A 20,095-nucleotide genomic window follows, 5' to 3' on the forward strand; every position below is an offset into this window, starting at 1 on the left:
CTACTCGTGCACAATTTCGTGTGCGCTGAGCCTCTAGTTCAATTATATTAGTTATGGGTGGGGTTCCCTTTAGCAGAGCTGGAAGCCAGATTCAAACATCCTTATGCCTGAATTCAGGTTTCACCAGTGACTAGCTGACTAGCTGAAGCAAGTCTCTTACCTACGCATTAGTATACTCATCCATGTATCATGTGTTAAATTAATTAAATTAGGCAAAATAGATTAAATGAGGTAATAGCTACCACTTAAGTGCTGTCTAATCATTCCCTATTATTATTTATTAGTTAATTCATTTATAAAATATTTTTAATTAAGGGTCTGTTAATCCCTCCATTTCAAAGAATTGTTTCCTCTTCAACATTTCATTTTATTTCTCAAGTCAGCAGAGCCTTAATGGATAAAAAGTTTTAATTAGCCTGCATTTCAAAAACATTTCCTAGGAATATGTCATTTTAAAAACCAAATGATGAAGAAAATTGTTATTTTATGGAATGGAAATTATTTTCTCAGCAATAAAAAGACAGGACTTGATACAATTAAAAAGAGCCTCTTACATACCATAAGTGTTAGACATAAATAATTTTATCTTTCTCCAGACACAACATGGAAATAACCTTAAGTAGTAACATAAAGTCATTTTTCAATAAATCAAGATTAAAGTATCTTATTACATAAAACTATCTGATAAATCTAACTTTGTTAACTGGATTTTTAAATATATATATATGTATATATTCTCAAATAATTAAATTTACTTGCAAGTGATGTGATTGATGCCCTCTTTGAAATAAATGGTTTATATTTATATTTTTGGAATCATTGTTTAGACATGTAAGAAAAAATAAGTGTGAAATTGAAGAAATGGTAGTAAGTTTTAACATAAAAGTTGATATTCACATATAGTAGTCTTAACCTTTCACAATAATTCTTCAGACAGGGAACCGCAATTTTCAAATAAGATTTCATTTATATATTTCAATTTAGAACACAGATAACATAATTTTAAAAAATACTATGTATGTTGCATAGGAAGAATTACAAGAGAAAAATAATATAAATGACAACAAGAAATTATCAAGCCTGGAAAAGCAAAAGGCCACACAGAGAGCTTTGGAGCATTGATTGCACCACAGTGCTCATTCCACCTTGAGTGATCACAGAAGTTCATATTCACCTAAGACTTACTCTCATTCCATAGAAACAGCCTCAGGTTTTGCATTCACTTCCATAATGGGATGGTAAAGAAAGTAGCATATTACTCTTGTGTAAGTGTCAGGTGTTTTAGATCTGTATTCTGTTCAAAATAAGCAAACAAAAAAATCCAACAGTTCACTCCAAATCACACTAGCAATGTGGAAGCCTGGGATTCAATCCCAGGTGGATCGACCTCTGCCTTAGGTCAATTTTCCTAAAAGTAAAGCTAAGATAGACCTTCTTTGGAAATTAATTTACCAGGATGAGTGAGTACTTTCAAATGAAGGTGTGGATAGAATGTGATAGGTCAAAAAAGTTCAGCAAGGAAGAGGTCACAGCAGAAGACAGCTTCACCTGGTCCCTAGGGAAGCTCTAGAGTGCCAAATTGCACCACAGAGGTAAACCCCCACTGAGGCAGGAGGCCTTCTGATGTTATCTGCATATCAATCATACACATGGGTGACTCTAGGGGTGGGGTACAGAGCACCAGGAAGTTGGGGGACAGGGAGATCATGGAGGGAGATGGTGTATAATACCTGAGGAGGGGTTGAAACCTAATTAAGCACAGGGGAATGAGATTGGGGATGGGGAGAGAGAATACATCAATACCCTGAGGCAGAGAAAGGAACCCTGTTATGGTAGGTTAGAGATGGGAGGTGTTGCTGAGAGGATAAAACCCAGCGCTAAGGGAAGAATCTCAATATGCTCAGAGCTATTTTTGTGGAATTAGGCACTTGTCAGCCATTGCAGATGGGGGCACTCCTAGTGAAGAGAATCTGGACCAGCCTCCAAGAAGACCTACTACAATCTATAAAATCCAGTATACTGTGTCACATCTTCCTATAACTATTCTACATGCTAATCTATACTAATAAAAGCCTAGGTGGCCCTCGCGTAGCGCCCTCATGCAAGGCCCTCACATCATCATAAGATGGCCACCCCCATGTTGTCATAAGATGGCTGCCCCCACATCGTCACAAGATGGCCACCACAAGATGGCCGGCAGGGGAGGGCAGTTGTGGGTGATCAGGCCAGCAGGGGAGGGCAGTTGGGGTCATCGGGCTGGCAGGGGAGCAGTTAGGCATCAATCAGCAGAGCAAAGAGCTGGAAAGAGCCTGGGTCACTGCTGATAGTCTGAACTTGACTACTTGGCACAGTGGTCATAGTGCCTCAGGTCCATAACACTCTTAGGGGTCCACAAATTAAATTATTCAAAAATAATATTATATGTATTTAACCCAAAAGTTTAAGATATTAAGATATAACATGCAATACTTATCCTATCTAATAATAGACAAACATGGTAATTAACCATACCTCCACTACACTTCCCATTGGCTAAGCAGGGTGATATGCAAATTAACTGCCAACCAAGATGGCGGCCGGCAGCCAGGCAGCTGAAGCGAACATGAGGCTTGGTTGCCCTGGCAATGGAGGAAGCCAAGGTTCCCCGCCTGCCGCGGCCCGGCTCTGAGCTCCGGATGCAAAATTGTTTCAAGTATAGAAGCTAAACAAACCCCAGATACCTGCTTTCAGCCAGCTGGCCTATGAGCTGGAGCCACAACAAAGTTTCAATTACAGAAGGTAAATAAATCCCAGAATAAAAAAAGAAAAAAAGGAGAGACTGGGAGCTTCAGTTGCAGGCTTGGCCCGCCTGAAAACAGCCACCAGCCCCTCATCCAGGCTGGCCAGGCACCCCAGTGGGGACCCCCACCTTGAAGGGGGTGCGACCAGCTGCAAACAGCCATCATCCCCTCATCTAGGCTGGCCAGGCACCCAAGCGGGACCCCCACCCTGATCTGGGACACCCTTCAGGAAAAACCAGCCCGCCCCCACCCATGCACCAGGCCTCTATCCTATATAGTAAAAGGGTAATATGCAAACTGACCCTAACAGCAAAAGGACTGGGAATGACTAGTCACTATGACACACACTGACCACCAGTGGGCAGACGCTCAATGTAGGAGCTGTCCTCTGGTGGTCAGTGCACTCTCAGAGTGGGGAGCTCTGCTCAGCCACAAGCCAGGCTGATGGCTGCCAGTACAGCGGTGGTGGTGGGAGCCTCTCCTGCCTCCTCAGCAGCACTAAGGATGTCCGACTGCAGTTTAGACCTGCTCCCCGCTGGCAAGTGGACATCCCCCAGGGGCTGCCGGGATGCCAGAGGAATGTCTGATTGCCAGCTTAGGCCCAATCCCCTGGGGAGCAGGCCTCAGCCAGCAGATGGTCATCCCCCGAGGGGTCCCAGACTGTGAGAGGGCACAGGCCGGGCTGAGGGACAACCCCCCCCCCCCCCAAGTGCACAAATTTTTGTGCACCGGGCCTCTAGTATTAATATAAAAACAATCACAAATGTATAATTATTTATATATACATACTTGAAAGAGGTAGGAGTTGATGGAGGTAAAAGTATCTCAGACCCAAAAAAGATGTAACACAGAAAGCTCTGCTTGCTGACTGTGGAGACAGAACCAGCTCTACATTGCCTACCTTTTTGTATCTCTTATTTGAGAAAGAGATAAACTCATAGCTTGTTTAAGGCACTATAATCTGAAGTTTTCTGACACATCCAAGAAATTGAATCTTTAGGATCCAAACCATGTCTGACAAAACATGCCAAATGCTGTATATGCATCTCTGCCTTTCATCCTGCCAGGCTGATGGCCTTGCTTCATCTTCCAAAACTGAAAACAAGGAGCAGCACAATCTAAAACCAGGTTGCTCTTAGCCACCAGACTCTGTCCTTTCCTTAAGACACAGGAACCAGCCAAAGGCAGGTTACAGATGGCATTTTTATATTTCCCCAAAATAAATATGTTGAAACCCTGACCCTCACTGGGATAAAATTAGGAGGTGGTGCCTTTGAGGGTGAAGCCCTTGTGATGAGATTAGTGCCCTGACAAAGAGAGACCCGAGAGTGTACTTCCTCTCTCTGTGCATTTCATCGAATAATGATGCCACAAGAAGATGGCAGTCTCCAAACCAGGAAGAGGGCTCTCACCAGACACGTGATCTTGGACTCCCCAGCTTCCAGAACTGTGAGAAATAAATGTTGCTTGCTATGCCACCCAATCTCTGTGACTGTTACAGCAGCCCAAGCAGACTGAGACAAGGCAACCCTGCCTCCTTTGTACTCCAATTTTCTAAGTCCCGAGGTAACTTTGATACTGTGCAAGTGGAACTCAGAGGCCTGCATCTGGACCACCTAGTTGTCATTACTAACAATCTCTTTATCAATAAAGTGGGATTATTATTAATTGCTACCCAGGGCGATGTAAAATATAGGGGCATGTACAAAAATTTCAATGTAAAATTCTATAAAATGTCAGGTATTATGTCTCCATCACATGATGCCTAAACCCCACCAGCCTCTGAGTCTATCTTTGAGAATTCCTTTGGTATGATGTCAGTTGAGTAAAAGGTTACATAGGAAAAATGGATATGTTATTAAATTTTCAGGTCCAGTTCCTCTTAGGGAGGAAAGTAAACAGATATGAATCACTTTAATGATGAGTGGAACCAAACTAACTGTAGTGTATTACAAAACAAAATCTATTTTCAAGAATAAGTTCTCAGAGCACTGTAAAATATCTATGTGTAATATTTATGATTTATTAGGATATATTATAATGTGTACTGTGTAGTACACATTGTATACACACACATCTTCTATATATATAAAAGCCCAGCGGCCCTTATGGTAGAACAACCAGAATGATTGGTTGCTATGATGCACACTGACCACCAGGGGGCAGACACTCAATGCAGGATCTGTCCCCTGGTGGTCAGTGTACTCCCACCCCGGTAGTGCTGCTCAGCCAGAAGCCAAGCTCATGGCTGGCGAGTGCAGTTGCAGCAGAGGAGAATCTGCAGTCCCAGTGCCCAGGTGGTGGGGGTGTAGCCGGAATGACCATGGATCAGCTGCCGCCAGTCCCTGGAACTCTCCCTTTGGACCCTGTGGCTGCACTGCACCCCTTACCTATTGCCCTCTGGGTCTCTGGATGCGGGCTCAGGAAAATCCCACAGAGGCACTTCATGCACATGCTGCCTGGGCGGCCCCCATCTTGATAGTGAGTGCCAGTGAAGTCCAGCCCAATGACCAACACCCACATCTGTCCCTGGGCGAGCCCTTTGCAACTCCCACCTACCACCCGGCCCCAGCCCCATCTCCTGGAAAGGTCAGGGTCCTGGCACCAAATACCCACTCCAGGATCCCTACAGAACACTGGTTGGCTCCGGTGGGTGAAGGGGCACCAGCCCAGTGGGTGCTGGCCTGACCTGTTCGGTTCAGGCAGCCCCACACTTGGGCCTAGAGTTGTGTGGAAAAATCACCCCCTATAACCTGCAGGTACAAGCTGCTGCAAACAAATGCAGCATGGAACATTCATGCGTTCCTTGATACCAATGCCAGCCCCTTGGAACTCCCCCTCAGGCGTCAGGGTCGTGTTCCACCCCTTAGCTATTGCGGTGTTCCTTTGGACGGAACTTAAATACTAAGAATGCACCTTAACCGGGACCACAATCGGCCCCTCTCTCCTTCCTTCCTACCATCCCCAGCTGCTATTTCCAAGCTGGACCAGTTCCCACATCCAGAGAGAGTCCTGGAAAAAGTGAGAAAAGCCCAATCCAAAGAGCGGGTCCCCCACCTGTGTCCATGGCTGAGCCCATTGTGCCCTTCCCAGGCCTGGCCAGCATCCGGGCTCCCACGTGCCCCATGGTTCCCTAGGTTGCACCCACGGATGGTGGTTCCCAAGGATGGCCAACCCCCCAGTGGTGCTGGTACCTGGCCCTGATGATGCCCACACCTCAGCCAGAACTTGCCGGGAGGCACATACCCAATAACCCTACAGGTACAATCTCTGGGGAACAGATGAAGCACATACACTTGGAGTAACCGGGATGAGCCTGATATCGCCGACAGGCTCCTGGAACCCTGCCTTGGGCATCGAGATCAAATCTCATCCCTTACGAATTGCCCCAGAGCTACAGAGGAAGGCAGCAATATAAAAATGGCCACAAGGTGGCAACTGACAATAGGGGTAAAAGTCAGAGAGATGGATCTGAAGGGTGGAGGCATGGGAGAGGGAACACCCCCACTTTCCAAGATCCCCAACCTTGTATTGTTCACCTTGGAGTGTCTCTTATCCAGCTCTGAGCGATGGAAAGTATCCAGCACAGCCCAAGGTGTCCACCCGGGACCCCCTGGCCTGCATGGTGCAACCCTGGCCGCTGAAGGGACATTTGGAAATATTTTTTTCAGGAAGCTGTGGGGAGGAGGACACACTCCCTACGTGACTTCCGGGTTGCTTACTGGGACGTGGAAATTCCCTGGGCATGCGATGCACGCTCCTGATTTCCTTTCAATGTGCAGAAATCCATGCACTGGGCCACTAGTATATACATAAATATACATTATATAAATATAGACATGTATTTATATGTTAATTATTGAGACATTAAATCAAGCCATTTTTTTAGATGAACATGTCAGCCTACAAATGGGTTAAATCTTGAACAGATATATGACTATACTGCACTTTGTACTTCACAGTGCCATCTTCTGACTACCATTGGCAGTGCAATTTCAGTAAAAGTAGTTAAAGCTCCTAAAACCTCTGGCTGCCATTAACATCATCATTGTTATTATTAATTATTATTATTATTTATTATTATTATTATTATTATGTCAATCTTCAAAACAGATTGAGTTCAAATGACTTGTTTTTCACATCCACAAAACAAAAGGTGACACTATTTATGACATGGGGATGTTGTGAGGGTTTCCACACAAATGGGGCATAAAGTTTAAGTGTACCGGACCCCATGGCTCATGCAGCCATGTGCATGTATGACACAAGTCATGTTTTTACACTAGTCGGCATGTGGTTCTCAGCATCTCCTTTGTTTCTGAGTTACTTCCCAAGTGCCTGACACCACACATGTTGATGTTCACTGATGGTCTGAGGATCCTCATCTGGAGGCTTGTGCTTATTAAATCATGGGTTCAGATTCTACCTCTACCTTTTGGTAATTTTGTGACCTTAGACATTTTAACTTTTCCAATCCTTAGCATCCTAATCTATAAAGCACCTTCATGAGTATGGAAAAAATTAAATAAAGTAACGTGAGAGAATTGTGTAGTAAAATTCATACACATGGAAAATAAACAATAACCTTGAACTACTGTGATGCATTTTAAAAATTAAATTATGAGCTCAAGCAGTTGAGATAGTTACCTGGGATCACAAAGGAGGAAGGTGCTGAGGTGCAATTAGCTTGCAGGTCAGTCTGATTGCTACCACAGTTCAAGTTTGGATGTTAACTGGAGCCAGGCAGCAGAACATTTAGTTCACTGATGCAGCTTTGGAAAACAACACCCATTAAAGAAGACATTATACAAATATAAGGTCATTATCTTTCACAATAAAAATAAAATAAATATTATTTTAGTTAGAATTTTAAAGATAGGATTTTCTGGTTGTGAACTTAGAACATACCTGACAGGAAGTTACATTTTTCTTTCCTTTTCTCACTGAATAAATCAGAACCCACTAATGAGGCTGACACACAGGCTGACACTGGCTCATTCCAGTGCTTTATATCACACACTAGGAGGCGCTATAGCATAGTGATTATGAGCATGGGCTCTCTTCCTAGTTGGCATTTTGGTTTAACCACCTATGTGGAATCTAATGAACAACAAAAACTGATGAACAAAAATAGATCCAGAGACACAGAAGCATCTAACAGATGGTCAAACTTCAGAGGGAAGGCAGGGGAGGGTGGGCAGGAAGAGATCAACCAATAAACTTGTATGCATATATGCAAAACCCAAGGGCACAGATAATAAGGTGGTGAAGGCGGTGGGGGGTGCAGGGGGTGGGGTGGGCTGGGAGAGGTGAATGGAGGAAAAAGGGGACATATGTAATACATTCAACAATAAAGATATAAAAATAAATAAAAATCAAATCAAATCTACCAGATTATAACCTTGGGCAAGGAACCTAACACCTATGTGTCTTAGTCTCCATACATATAAAATGGAGGCAACATCGTTAAAACCACCTCAGAAGTTCATTGTGAGGACTAATCTGGCTTAAGGTATTATAAAGTTGTTAGCAATTATTTATTATCATATAATCTTTTGATTCCTTTCTTCGTTATTCCTTTCTTTGTTTTGGCTGGCATAGTTGCACATTCTGTTTAATAGAGAAAGTTAATTGAGAAAATTTGTTTTCCACACAATGCCAAACCAACAGCTGCAAATGGGAAAGAGTGGAGGACGGCAAATCAAAACGTTTATTTTTACAAGGCTAAATGTTACTTCTACTTGGTCTGAAGACTCAGGTTTCCTGCCGTAGGTCGGAAACAACAAGCATTTACTTAACCTTGGTTTTCATTGACTCTTTATCATACAACTTGAAGTGATGAACTTGAGGTGGAAGATGGGGTTAAGTTTCATTCTTTTCAGTGTATCTGTAGATGTCACCTTGCTGTCAAGTGTTTTCCAAATAGAGGATGCCCCTGATATAGCCATGTAATATAGTGCTATATCACTTAATTCATTTGAGCATTTTCCAGCCTTTTGCAGAAAGGTACACAAGGCAGAGAATTATTTTTATGTGACTTGAATGATAAATGCAGCCTGAAACATGGCAAGATACTCATTTATTAAATTTATTTATATTCGTTGAAAATAGCTGTGATATTTGCCAGAACATCACGATTATTTCAAGCTCCTGGCTTCCGCTGCAATTAGTATGCTGAGTAAATGCCAAAGAGATCAAGGTGTTCTAGATTCCAGAGTTCTTAAATATTGAAGCCGGGGTTTCCAAGCTTTCATGTACATCAGAAGCATCGGATTTCACATTAAATAAAAATTATTTGGCTCCTTCCTCAAAGAATCTAATTAATATATTTAGGATAGAGACCAGAAAGTTGCTTTTATTTTTAAAAAATTTCTTTATTGATTAAGGTATTACATATGTGTTCTTATCCCCCCCATTACCCTCCCACTCATGCCCTCAGCCCCCTGTTGTCTGTGTCCTGTGTCCATTGGTTAGGCTTATATGCATGCATACAAGTCCTTTGGTTGATCTCTCCCTCTTACCACCACCCTCCCCTACCTTCTTTCTGAGGTTTGACATTCTGATCAATGGTTCTCTGTCTCTGGATCTATAAATATTCTGGGTTATTCTCATTTAGGTACACTGAGATATACTTTGAGAGACAATGATCTGAGGAGAGATATATGATTTCTAAAAAGAAATATTGAATTTGCTGGTAGACTTTTGTACTCATGGTAAAGGTTTCAGTTTGGCTGGTCATAAAAATAATGAATTTCCTTGGATGATTTATTTTTAAGAATGCATTTATGTAGTTATTTGCCCACATGGTTTTGTTTCAGCATTCTTATTTGTATTATACATTATTATTTTTCTTTAGAGTATATTTGTACAGAGATTAGTTTCTGTAAACAGTGCTATAGTTGCCTTCAGAAAGCAATCCTCAGAAAAAAAAAGCGAGGATCTGACCACTTTCCAGCTGGGAGAATATAGGCTAATCATTTAAGGTGTCCAAAACTCAGTCTCCTAGTGATAAAACATATATAAGTGTAATGTATGGCAAGGAGGCAACAGGCAAGTGAAAATAAGCATCTAGCGTACTTCCAGGGCAAGAATTAGTCCTCAAAAATATTGGCTGAACCTGTAGCTTACATGCTGTATAAAAGGACTGAATGAAATGAAGATCTACACAAAATGCTCAAAAGGGATTCAATATCATTCAATATTTTTCTAAATTGTAGTGTCAGGAAAAGAACAGTTTGTCCCCATTTTTTTATGCGAACTTCTTATTTGCAGAATGAGCTCACATTTCACTTCGTGGCATCCAAAGGAAAAAGCTACTCGCTCTTAACAATATAAAGGTTCCTCCACCATTTCTGCTTCTTGCCAAGATGTCACTTCAATTTTTCATGCATTTTCTTGTTTCTTTTATAATCCAGAGCATTTCCCCCCTCTTTCCTGACCCATACTAAGGGTTTCGTTTACTGCAAAAACTAGCAATGAGTGGCTGCAAGCATTAGAAAAAGAAAATTAAAAGCTATAAACAGGGAAGCTAGTATTGGGGAACTTTCCTTTCCACTCTTACCATCTCTGCCCAAACACACAGCATTCAAAGAGGCCCTTCGTCTCTACAATTCTGTGGAGATCATGACCACCCTCATTCCACTATAAGACCACTTAAATATAAAAGTCCAGAACCCTTGACATGTCAAAAGGCTTGTCGGTGTTTATGATGTCGAAGTTTAAGATATATCTCTTTGGTCCTGCCATCTTTAGGTATTCTTGAAAAATTAACCTTCTTTAAAAGCATTAATTTGATATTATAGCAATATAATCATAACCGTATTTAATGTTTAACCAGATTAAGTAACATAATTTGGAGCTCTCAGATTCAAAATGGAAGCTAGGTTAGGTCATACAGGTTTTTGTTCTGCTTGTTTGTTTTGAGGTTATTACAAGGTGTTTAAATCAGTACTCCCACCTAGGATTGCTTAGGATGACCCAGAGTTGGCTTTTCCATTGGCCTCGAATTACCTGCATGAACTTAAAGGGGGGAAAATATTATGTTTTAAACACGACTCTTTGTATACACTAGTTTACTCAATCCTCTTGAAAAAATCTGAGTCACTGTTATCACATCTTTATTGATGAGAATAAAAGTGGCTAAGAAATGTTAATTGACATTTCCAGGTCATATAGCTAGTGAGGAAAATTCAAAGTCAGCTTGATGCCATATTCTTTGGATTTAACCCAGGTGACAGGGTAAACATTTCCTGTAGCCCTGCCTACCCCATCAATCAGCTACTCACTGAGTAAGTGCTTCTGGATGCTCAGAGTTCTGTTTTGAATCAGAGTCTGAAGGGCCATAAATTAGAAACCCTCATAACCCTCTTGAGGAAAGACAGGAGAAAGTCACATCCCCTGTGGGAAGTTGAGATGAAAGCTGCCCCAGAATCTGCACTAGCTTTTGCCAATACCATAACTCAGCTGCAGGGACTACTTTGAAAGGCAGCAAGTCCTTGCATGATTTTTGTTCCACCCACCCCCCACTTTTTTTTTTTCTAAGAACCGTTCACTGGGCTCAATTTTCCCCCGCCCTTGCCTCCAAAAGCATCTTATCAGAAAATAAACCACAATTTTATTATTTTGGCTGTACCAGTCAAGAACTTTGAAATTCATTTATTTTGATTTAAAAAATATAAATATGTTTTAGTGATTTCAGAGGGGAAGGGAGAGGAAGAGTGAGATAGAAACATCACTGATAAAAGAGAATCATTGATCTGCTGCCTCTTGCATACCCCACACTGGGGATCAAGTCCACAACCTGACTGGGAATCCAGGTTCAGATTAAATCATGAAGTCTGAAGCCTCCAGATGAAGATCCTCAGACCATCAGTGAACCAAACTGTGACCTCCTGGTTCATAGGTTGACGCTCAACCACTGAACCATGCCGGCTGGGCTTGATTTTTTAATAAAATAACTAAATTAAGTATTTATTGCTTCAGGTGTCTAATATAAAAGCAACAAACCAAACTGTCATCTTTATGTAAAGTAATAGGTAATATGTCTTAGGATATCCTGAGAGATAACTGTACAGTTATGTGCATGCACGAAGATAGAATTTAAACATATTTTTTCAACCTTAAGTGTTGGATATTATTACTTTTCAATTTATAGATGAGAAACTTAAGTTTCAGAGTGGTTAATAAACGTATTTAAAGGCAAAGAACTTGTAATATGTACAAGTAAGGTGAAATCTATGACCACCTAAACCTAAACAAATGTTATATAACTATAAATTACTCATAGGCCATAATGAAAATATAGAGATATATAAGGCAAATGAAAAATAATGTCACTATAGATTAAAGCTGGAAGTGAACATATTTAGAATCTCATCTTTGTAAGCTAGTCAAGTATGCTGCCCATTGCACAATACCACATAGCTGTAGCATAGACTTAATAGGAAAGAAATATTTAAGCAAGTGTCTAGCCAGGAAATTTATAGGAAATAGTTTCAATGATAAAGATTCCAAAGCACCAAATATGTCATCTTACAGTACAATTTAAGACCAACAGGAACCATTATAGGTGTATCTCTTGAGAGGTAAACTCTATGCAAAGATGAGAACTCATTAATGACTCTGCTCTGGGGTTTTAAAATGACCTAGCATCTTTTTTTAGGCCAGCCAACTCTTCCACAAGCAACTGAACACAGGTGAACAAATGGTGTTCAACAATTATAATTCCCTTTGATAATAGCCTATTGTACTATCTTAATTACATTACATGTGGTCGGAGAATTAGTTTTAAAATTACTTTATACTCTACAATAATTAGACAACTCTGAATATATTATAGGCACCAACTATACAAATATGGCTTGACTGCAGAAGAGATATATCATGGAGAGCAGTCACATGATAGAATAGAAAATGTATTAGGGCACCTTCTGGGTTCTGGTTTTGATTGGTTTCTGTGGACTTAGATAAAGTCTCAGTCATTCTGGACCTCAGTTTTTTTCACCTCCAGAATAAAGGGTCTTGGACCAGAACGAAACCATGTAAGTACACTCAAAGAGATTAAAACATTCCAAAGCAACACCTAAAAACATCAGACATAATGCTATCACAGTCTATAGTATAACCATGTCTCATAGTGTTTATAAGGTCATTATTAGAGCATGATTTACTTGGTTGACCTTCAGTTTATATCTGAATGGGAGGCTTAAGTATTTCTTTGCCTCCTATAATCATGAAGCAAAGTTCTTAGATATCTCAGTAAAAATGTGTCCTTTATCTGATGAAAACATATTATGTTCTATGCCTTTTATTTCCCCTGAGAAGCAAATTATCCCTGTGCTATGATCCACTAGATAGACAAATGTTATCACACATTCATACACACAGTAATCTGTGGCAAAAACATATTTTTTCATGCAGTAACTAGAATTTCATGGCACAGTTATGCATAGTTTGTGATAAAGTATGTCAAAACTAATTGAGATTAGATGGCCTCTAAAGTTATTTTCAAAACTGGGTTAGCATAAAGTCCCTTTTATGTGATGATTCTGAAGACATATAACAAACAGTTGGGTTTCTTCCATATCGGTGGTTCTCAAATTGTTCTCAAGAGTAGGAAGAAAATCTCAATGTTACCTTTTCTTGCCTTTAATTTTTCTAAATGTCTGTATCTCTTAAAGATTGCTCATACTTAATGAAATCCATTAGCAAGTAGAAAATAAAGTTATAGACACTTTCCACCAACCCTGCCTATGTAGTTTGAAAGCATCCATTCCTATTCATTGACACTTGTGCTTAGGACTTTGATTTGATATTATGATTGATGCAATTAAGTGGAATTAAATTTGAAAAATATATACATGTAGCTAAATATACACTTTTGTGCTAAATCACATTCCACGTGACTAAGTTAAATATTGCAGTTTTTCATGGTGTTCACCAAAGTACACAGAGCATCCAAGCATTTGCGAACAAAACACTTTCGAATCAGCCTCTTTACCAGGTAATCCTCCCTACTTCTGCTTCCTGACTTCTTTGCTAACGTTTTCTCATATTTTGGATGATGACTGTGATTCTTGTTAATTTGGGGCCATCCAATGGATTTGTATCCAAGTTTTCATTTATTCTGCTATGTCCAGATCATTCACAGATACAAAGATTTTATGAAAATGGTAATAACCATATAGTAATAGCTGCACAGACTAACTCTGTTAAGCACTCCCTGTGTTCCAGGGAATATGGTAAACTCCTTTTCTAAATGATCTCATTCAGTCTTTACCACACCTTCTCAACTAATTTCTATGAGTAGTTTTATTTTCAACATGAGAAAACTGGATAGAGAGTGTAAGCAGTGTACCTAATACTACATAACCCACAAGCACTGTACAATATTAAGGTCAATTATAAAATATTATTTCTCTCATTGTCTATGGAAAACAGAAATTACTTCTGATACTCTTTAATTGGCATTATTCACTCTTTCATACTTAGAACTTTGTTTATGACAAATATATTATATGATGCTACATAGAAGGATGTTTTTGTAACTCCTTGTTTTGTTTCTGAAGCTTTGTCTTGTCTGCCCAGTTAAATGTTTGACTAATAGTTTGAATTTGGAAATATTCTAATCTGATATTATATTTGAATAAAGTTTATCTTTAAAAAACATTTGTTATTATTTATCCAATTTTGTCTTATACATAATCATTTCTATACATGACTTGATTATGGGAACATGCACTTGTAACTAATATATTATTTTATTGTCCTCATGCCTTATGCAATAGCTGACTCATTGCAGGCATGCTTAATACATGATAATGAAAACATCAAAGATATCTTTAAAGATTATAAAGACAAATTAAAATGGATTTTTTTTTATTTTCCAGAGAATAAAACTTTGCATTGAACTTATCTCTGTAATTAGGTTACTTAAATTACTTAGCCCTATTTATTAAAGGGATTTTCCTCTAGAAGTCAGTGAAAAACAGGCACACACATATCTCTTTCTCTAACACATACACACACACACCCCAGAAGCATTCTCATAACACACATGAGAAAACATCATTTCATTAGAACCACATACCCCTCAGCAGTTTCAGTAACTTTTGCTTCCTGGTTGGTAGGTCAAGTTCTTTCTTTCAATTTCATAGAGAGTGGTCTATACTATCAAACCATACATAGTTGAGGTGTCCCTTTCATTAGTCATAAGGGAAATTTAATCTACAAAGATAATACCCAAGTAAGCCATTTTTAAAAAAAAAAACTACTATTGGAAATAGGCAACTAAGGTCCAACACTGAAATTTGAAAAGTCAACACAGTTGCTTGTTAATGTCTTCTTAGCCTAGAAAAGACATTTCTCTAACTCTAAAACACAGAATGGTAATTCCTATCACAAAGGACTATGCATGGGGTCAGATTAAAGGTGTTTGTGTATGGCAACACTCACTATGGGCAGGGCTTGGGGAAATAATTCCACATGACATACATCAGCTTGGGGGAGTTAACACAAGAACGTCTCCTACATCAAATGTATATGCTTAAAAATAAAAATGGTTGGGACTTACTGTGTTCTGAATGTGGTGCTTACCCTACATATCACATTGATTCTCAGGAGGGTTAAAGCACAGAGCAAATCATCTTCAATATATAATAGTCCCTAAAAATAGATTCCAAAGTAAACATGTGGTATGGCTGCTGATCAGAGGGCCCAGCAGAGACCTATTAGGTGACTCCTATTGGGAGGACTTTAACCGACCATCTGCTTAAAGTTCTCCCTCGATGGAAAACCACCGGAAGTCAGTAGACCTTCACTCCTCCCCTGCCATGCTTCTCTCCCCATTAAGCCATTTAAAACTCAATAAACCAAAGGCATGACGAGTAGAATCACAGCATAAAGGAACAGAGGTTCAGCAGTCTAAAGCACAAGGCTTCTCTGGCACTCCATGAGTCCCTTTTCACCAAGAACTTCTAAAGATTTTTCCACCCTACCATTCCTTTCACTACCTGTACGACTTCTTTCTGAAGTGAATTGCTGGCTGCCTTGGAATTGCAATTTATTCTCTACAGAATGAGGCTATTTAAAAAGTACAGTCATTTTACTCTGAAGCTTAATAACCAACACGTTTGTTTTCTTTGAACACATTTATTTGTGCACAGGTTAAATGTGTTTCTGTATTAACTACATTATTTTTAACATTAACTTAAATTTTCTGAATTTAAATGTATGTTCTAAACAGAGGAGACAAAACACCAGAAAATTAAACTGCTCTTTTCAATTCTATGGAGTTTATCAGTAAAATAAATAATTCTTGGCTATTGTGGAAGGTGAACAGTTAGCTTACTTTAAGGGCAAATAAATTAACTCTGATTGGGTGGGGGCATTGATATTCTTCACTATGGATAAAATATGGAAGTTTTGTGATGGGGGTGTGGGAAGAGATTAATCACAAAACAGTAATGCATATATGCATTACCTATGGACACAGAAAATAGGGTGGTGAAGGCTTGGGGTGGGGTGGGAACTGGGTGGAGGGGGCAATGGGGAAGGAAAGGGGGACACTTGTAATACTCTCAACAATAAAGACTTTTTAAAAATGTGTTGACTGAAATAGGTTGTGAAATCCAGTTTTGAAAGGAACAAAAAAATTAAATGTTTGCATCATCTAGTACTGATTCTTCAAATATCTCATTGGAAAATAAAGTATGTAACTAAATTTTTAAAAAGGTTGGAATGAATAAACACAAACAGAAAGATATTCAAAAATTCATATTTAAAAGGCAGAATTATTTAAAGTTTTCATTTGTGTGGATAGAATACTATTATATAATAACTCTCTAATTGCCTCATTTGTTTTAGTGCACACATTCCTATATTTTAAAACAGAACCAAACTTTAAACCTTGTGGAAAGATAATAGCAAGGTATTAAAGAGCTAGGCCCAGAGAAAGAGATGTTGAAACATACATTTTTTTTTTTTTTTTTTTTGCATCAAGAGTCTCAGATCTACATTTCTCACACTTGAAAAAGAACTTGACAAAGACAAATGATAAAGACTATAGGAGAATCTAGCAAGAGCCACACCCTGCTACTAATGCATTCCACACAGTCTAAGTATGTGAAATGCCATTTGCTTCACAAACAGGACCACAGACTAAGAAACTAAGTTACAGAAGTCTTTGGCTAGAAAATTCACTGTCACAGGTGGCCATGTCTGAGCTACACTGTTTGTCTCAGCAGGATAATGAACTCACCTCTACTAATGCCACTGTTCTCACAAACCTGTGCAGCTTGGGTTCTAACTTGTACATTAACCATATGTCTACAACAACTCTTAAATGTTGCAAAGAACATGGCCTTCTGTTACAGCCCATTAAAACATAATCTCTTCTTGCAAAATGACATGCTAACAGTACCTCATTCATTTCTTTTTAATTTTCACACTGTTAGGAGGTAATCTGGGTACCCAATAAAATAATTGCTACTGAGTAATCACAATAACAAGATATGCCATTGAGTACAAAAAAACTTTCACTTACTTAAGTCCACCATGCTCTTTTTGTGGAGTAAGCAAAAAGGAAAATTTAAAGACCTGTCACAATTTTCAAATACAACCAGCACTGAAGAAGTTTCATATCTAAAGTAAACTAGAAATGACTAATTCAAATATTTGTTATAATAAATGTGTTGACTATGTTTTAAAATGTAACTTTAAAAATTATAACTTTCATAAAAGGGATGGCGATAATTCTTTGTCTTTCTACTATATAACCAATGTTAAAACTTTGGAAGCTAGAGACTTAAGAGCTTTGTAAGCTACTTAAATTGCAGCATCCTTAAAAATCAAATGTACTTTTGGAACACTACACATTTCAATGTCTTTAAAATCACTTTAGATTGTTTAAATATTTATTATTTTATGTATATGTTGAGAGGCATCTTTGAGAATTACCATTTTTCTAGAAGACTTCACAAGTAATTATTAAACCAGAACACAGAAGTTTAGAGTAAACGGCAAGATACTGCAAAGACTAACTGTGATGCTCAATTTGCATTGAGTTGTTTACAGCTAGCCACAAATATTAAAATGAGCTCTGTAATTGGAGCAAAATATTATAATACTGGGCAGCACCTGTGATTTTAAAAGCATCTTACATTTTGTGAACTGAAATGACCAGCAACCCTCAGAGAAAACACTAATTCTATTATAGTCACCTGGGCTTGTTTACAAGAAAAGACTAAGTTCATCAACTATTGGGGCTAAATCTAACAGTCCTCACACTAAAGGGAAAGTTTGGTAACAGGAGCTTTCAAGAGGATGTGTAGACTAGGAGTGGACTCAAACCTGTTTTACTGCCTTGATTTTTCCTAGATCATGAGTTTTCTTCATACATTTATTTTCAGATTTGGAGCTAATTCTTTTCTCCCTTTCATTTTCCATCAGATACACAATCAGATAATGTTTCCATTCACATAGATTTGGAAAGACCCTCATCCTGTGGGGCGTATTTTATTTTTTAGTAGCCAAGGGAGAGAAGTTGCTGCCAATCGGATGTGAAGGGCATGCGGAATAAAGGCTGAGTCTTGGGCAAAGAAACAGTCCACCCTTGTGCTGCTCTTGTGGCAGGAGAATGCCAGCCCATCACCAACTCCGGGACTTGATGAACAGTGGCAAGTCACAAAAGTCTTTTCAATCACTTCATTTTAAACCTCCATTCAAAACAGTTCCTCTGTGCTGGGACTTAAAGCCCAGCGATGGAGTACAGCGATGTTTCTGAGGAGGGTCTCTACATCAGCACTCTGAGAGTGTCTTCTAACTTTTAATCTCCTCGTGTGCCCCTTAATCAGCCCCCATCACAGACATCCAAATGAAAATGCCTCCCACTGAGTCTATGCAAGACGTTACAACAGGCCATTCCACAAGTCAGGAACTTTTGTGCAAGGCATACCATCTTCTGGGATTAATTCCCCGCCCCCCCCCCCCCCCTAGATCCCTGTATCTTAAAATCACACACACTTGAGGGACAAGGAAGCTCTGTGACTATGAAGGCCGCTCCAATGTGAAGGCACTGCCTGGTGCCAGTTCCCTCCTGGTCTCTCTGTGCCCTTTATTGTGGTTGGTTACTGCGTGCTATCTTTTGCTATTACTAGGGCTGGAGGGAACCCGTCTTTAGAAGGGAAAGCTGTTGGTCCTCTCACAGGGAGTAATACTGAGACTTTAAGGACTGGGATAACTAGAAAAGGGCTTTGCTCTCTTCTCAGGATTTCAGAACCCTAAAAATAGAGGGATCCTCCAACTTAGGCAGGCGATGCAAACAGCTCCTGGGTCTGTCCTTGGCCCCCACAGGTGAACTGCAGTCGGACCAACCTACCAGCAGCGCCCTTCGGTTCAGGTCCCTCCCGCTCCTGGACTCACCTGGTGCTGAGGACCAGCGCCGGCAGGAGAGGCAGCAAGTAGTGAGCTGCGCTGAATTTCATGCTGTCGCCGGCCGGGGTCCTTCTTCCCTCGCTGGCTTTGCTCTCCCTCCTTCTCCCGGTCTCTCGTTGGTCCCAGGCTTTGTCCCCGGCCAACGATAAGCCCTCTCCAGCAGCAGACAGACAAACGGACAGATGCCTCTCCAGGCAGGCACCGAAAGCAGAGAGTATCTTTGGGAGTGATGTCACCAGCGGCGAGTCGAGCCCTGCCCGGGATTGTTCGCGCGGCACCACCGCTCCGGAGCCCGGAGGACGCGCTGTCACTCGCGCTGGAGGCGGCGCGGGAGAGGGAGGAGGTGCCCAGCGATGGCCCCGCGCGCTCCGGTCAGCGGGCCGCGCTCACCCATCTGCACAGCCGCCCGGGGCTGATCATTTATCCCTGCTTTCCTGGAAGATGGGGAGGGGAGGGGCGAGACGGGGAGGGGTAGAGGAGAAGTCTAATTTGCCAGTAATTGCACCAGCGTACTTCGCAGGGGGTGAGATGAGTCACTAGGAAAGACTAGCGGATGCTTCTATTGCAGGCAGGTGTCCCTCGCCTGATTAAACAGTGTTTGAAAGAACGTCACTCTGGAGAGAGTGTTTAAAATATTATTTTAATTAGAAATATATTTGCCTGATGTGGAGGGAAGGAAAGCAGGCGTAAGCAGCCTCCAGAAATGTACACTGAGCCCACAATGCCATTGCCAGCTTCTCACTCCGCAAACGTGGGCTCTCAGGGGGTTTCAGGACCCTGAAGACGTCCCCTGCGTCCGGGTTTAGAAGAATCTTGACCTTCCTCTGATTTCAATCCGTCTAATGGTATGAGCAGCTGGCAGTGGAATTGGAGCTAGTGGCCAC

At 40.4% G+C, this 20,095-nt stretch overlaps 1 protein-coding gene across 3 annotated transcripts in view; it reads right to left on the bottom strand.

The window, feature by feature from the left end:
* LUZP2 (leucine zipper protein 2) overlaps positions 1 to 19,545 on the bottom strand; it is a 309,639-nt gene extending 290,094 nt beyond the window's left edge. For 2 of the 3 annotated variants that reach the window (XM_070428147.1, XM_070428146.1), the window contains exon 1: positions 19,200 to 19,343. In XM_070428147.1, coding sequence (XP_070284248.1) covers positions 19,200 to 19,261 — 62 coding nt within the window. In that variant the 5' untranslated portion in view covers positions 19,262 to 19,343. Of the gene's footprint in view, positions 1 to 19,199 lie in introns of all 3 variants that reach the window. The other variant, XM_070428148.1, reaches the window with a different exon arrangement.
* Between the last annotated feature and the right edge of the window lie 550 nt (positions 19,546 to 20,095).

Source organism: Myotis yumanensis, unplaced genomic scaffold (assembly GCF_028538775.1).
Source record: "Myotis yumanensis isolate MYYU_CA2020_CCGP unplaced genomic scaffold, mMyoYum1.0.hap1 SCAF_10, whole genome shotgun sequence".
NCBI lineage: Eukaryota > Metazoa > Chordata > Mammalia > Chiroptera > Vespertilionidae > Myotis > Myotis yumanensis.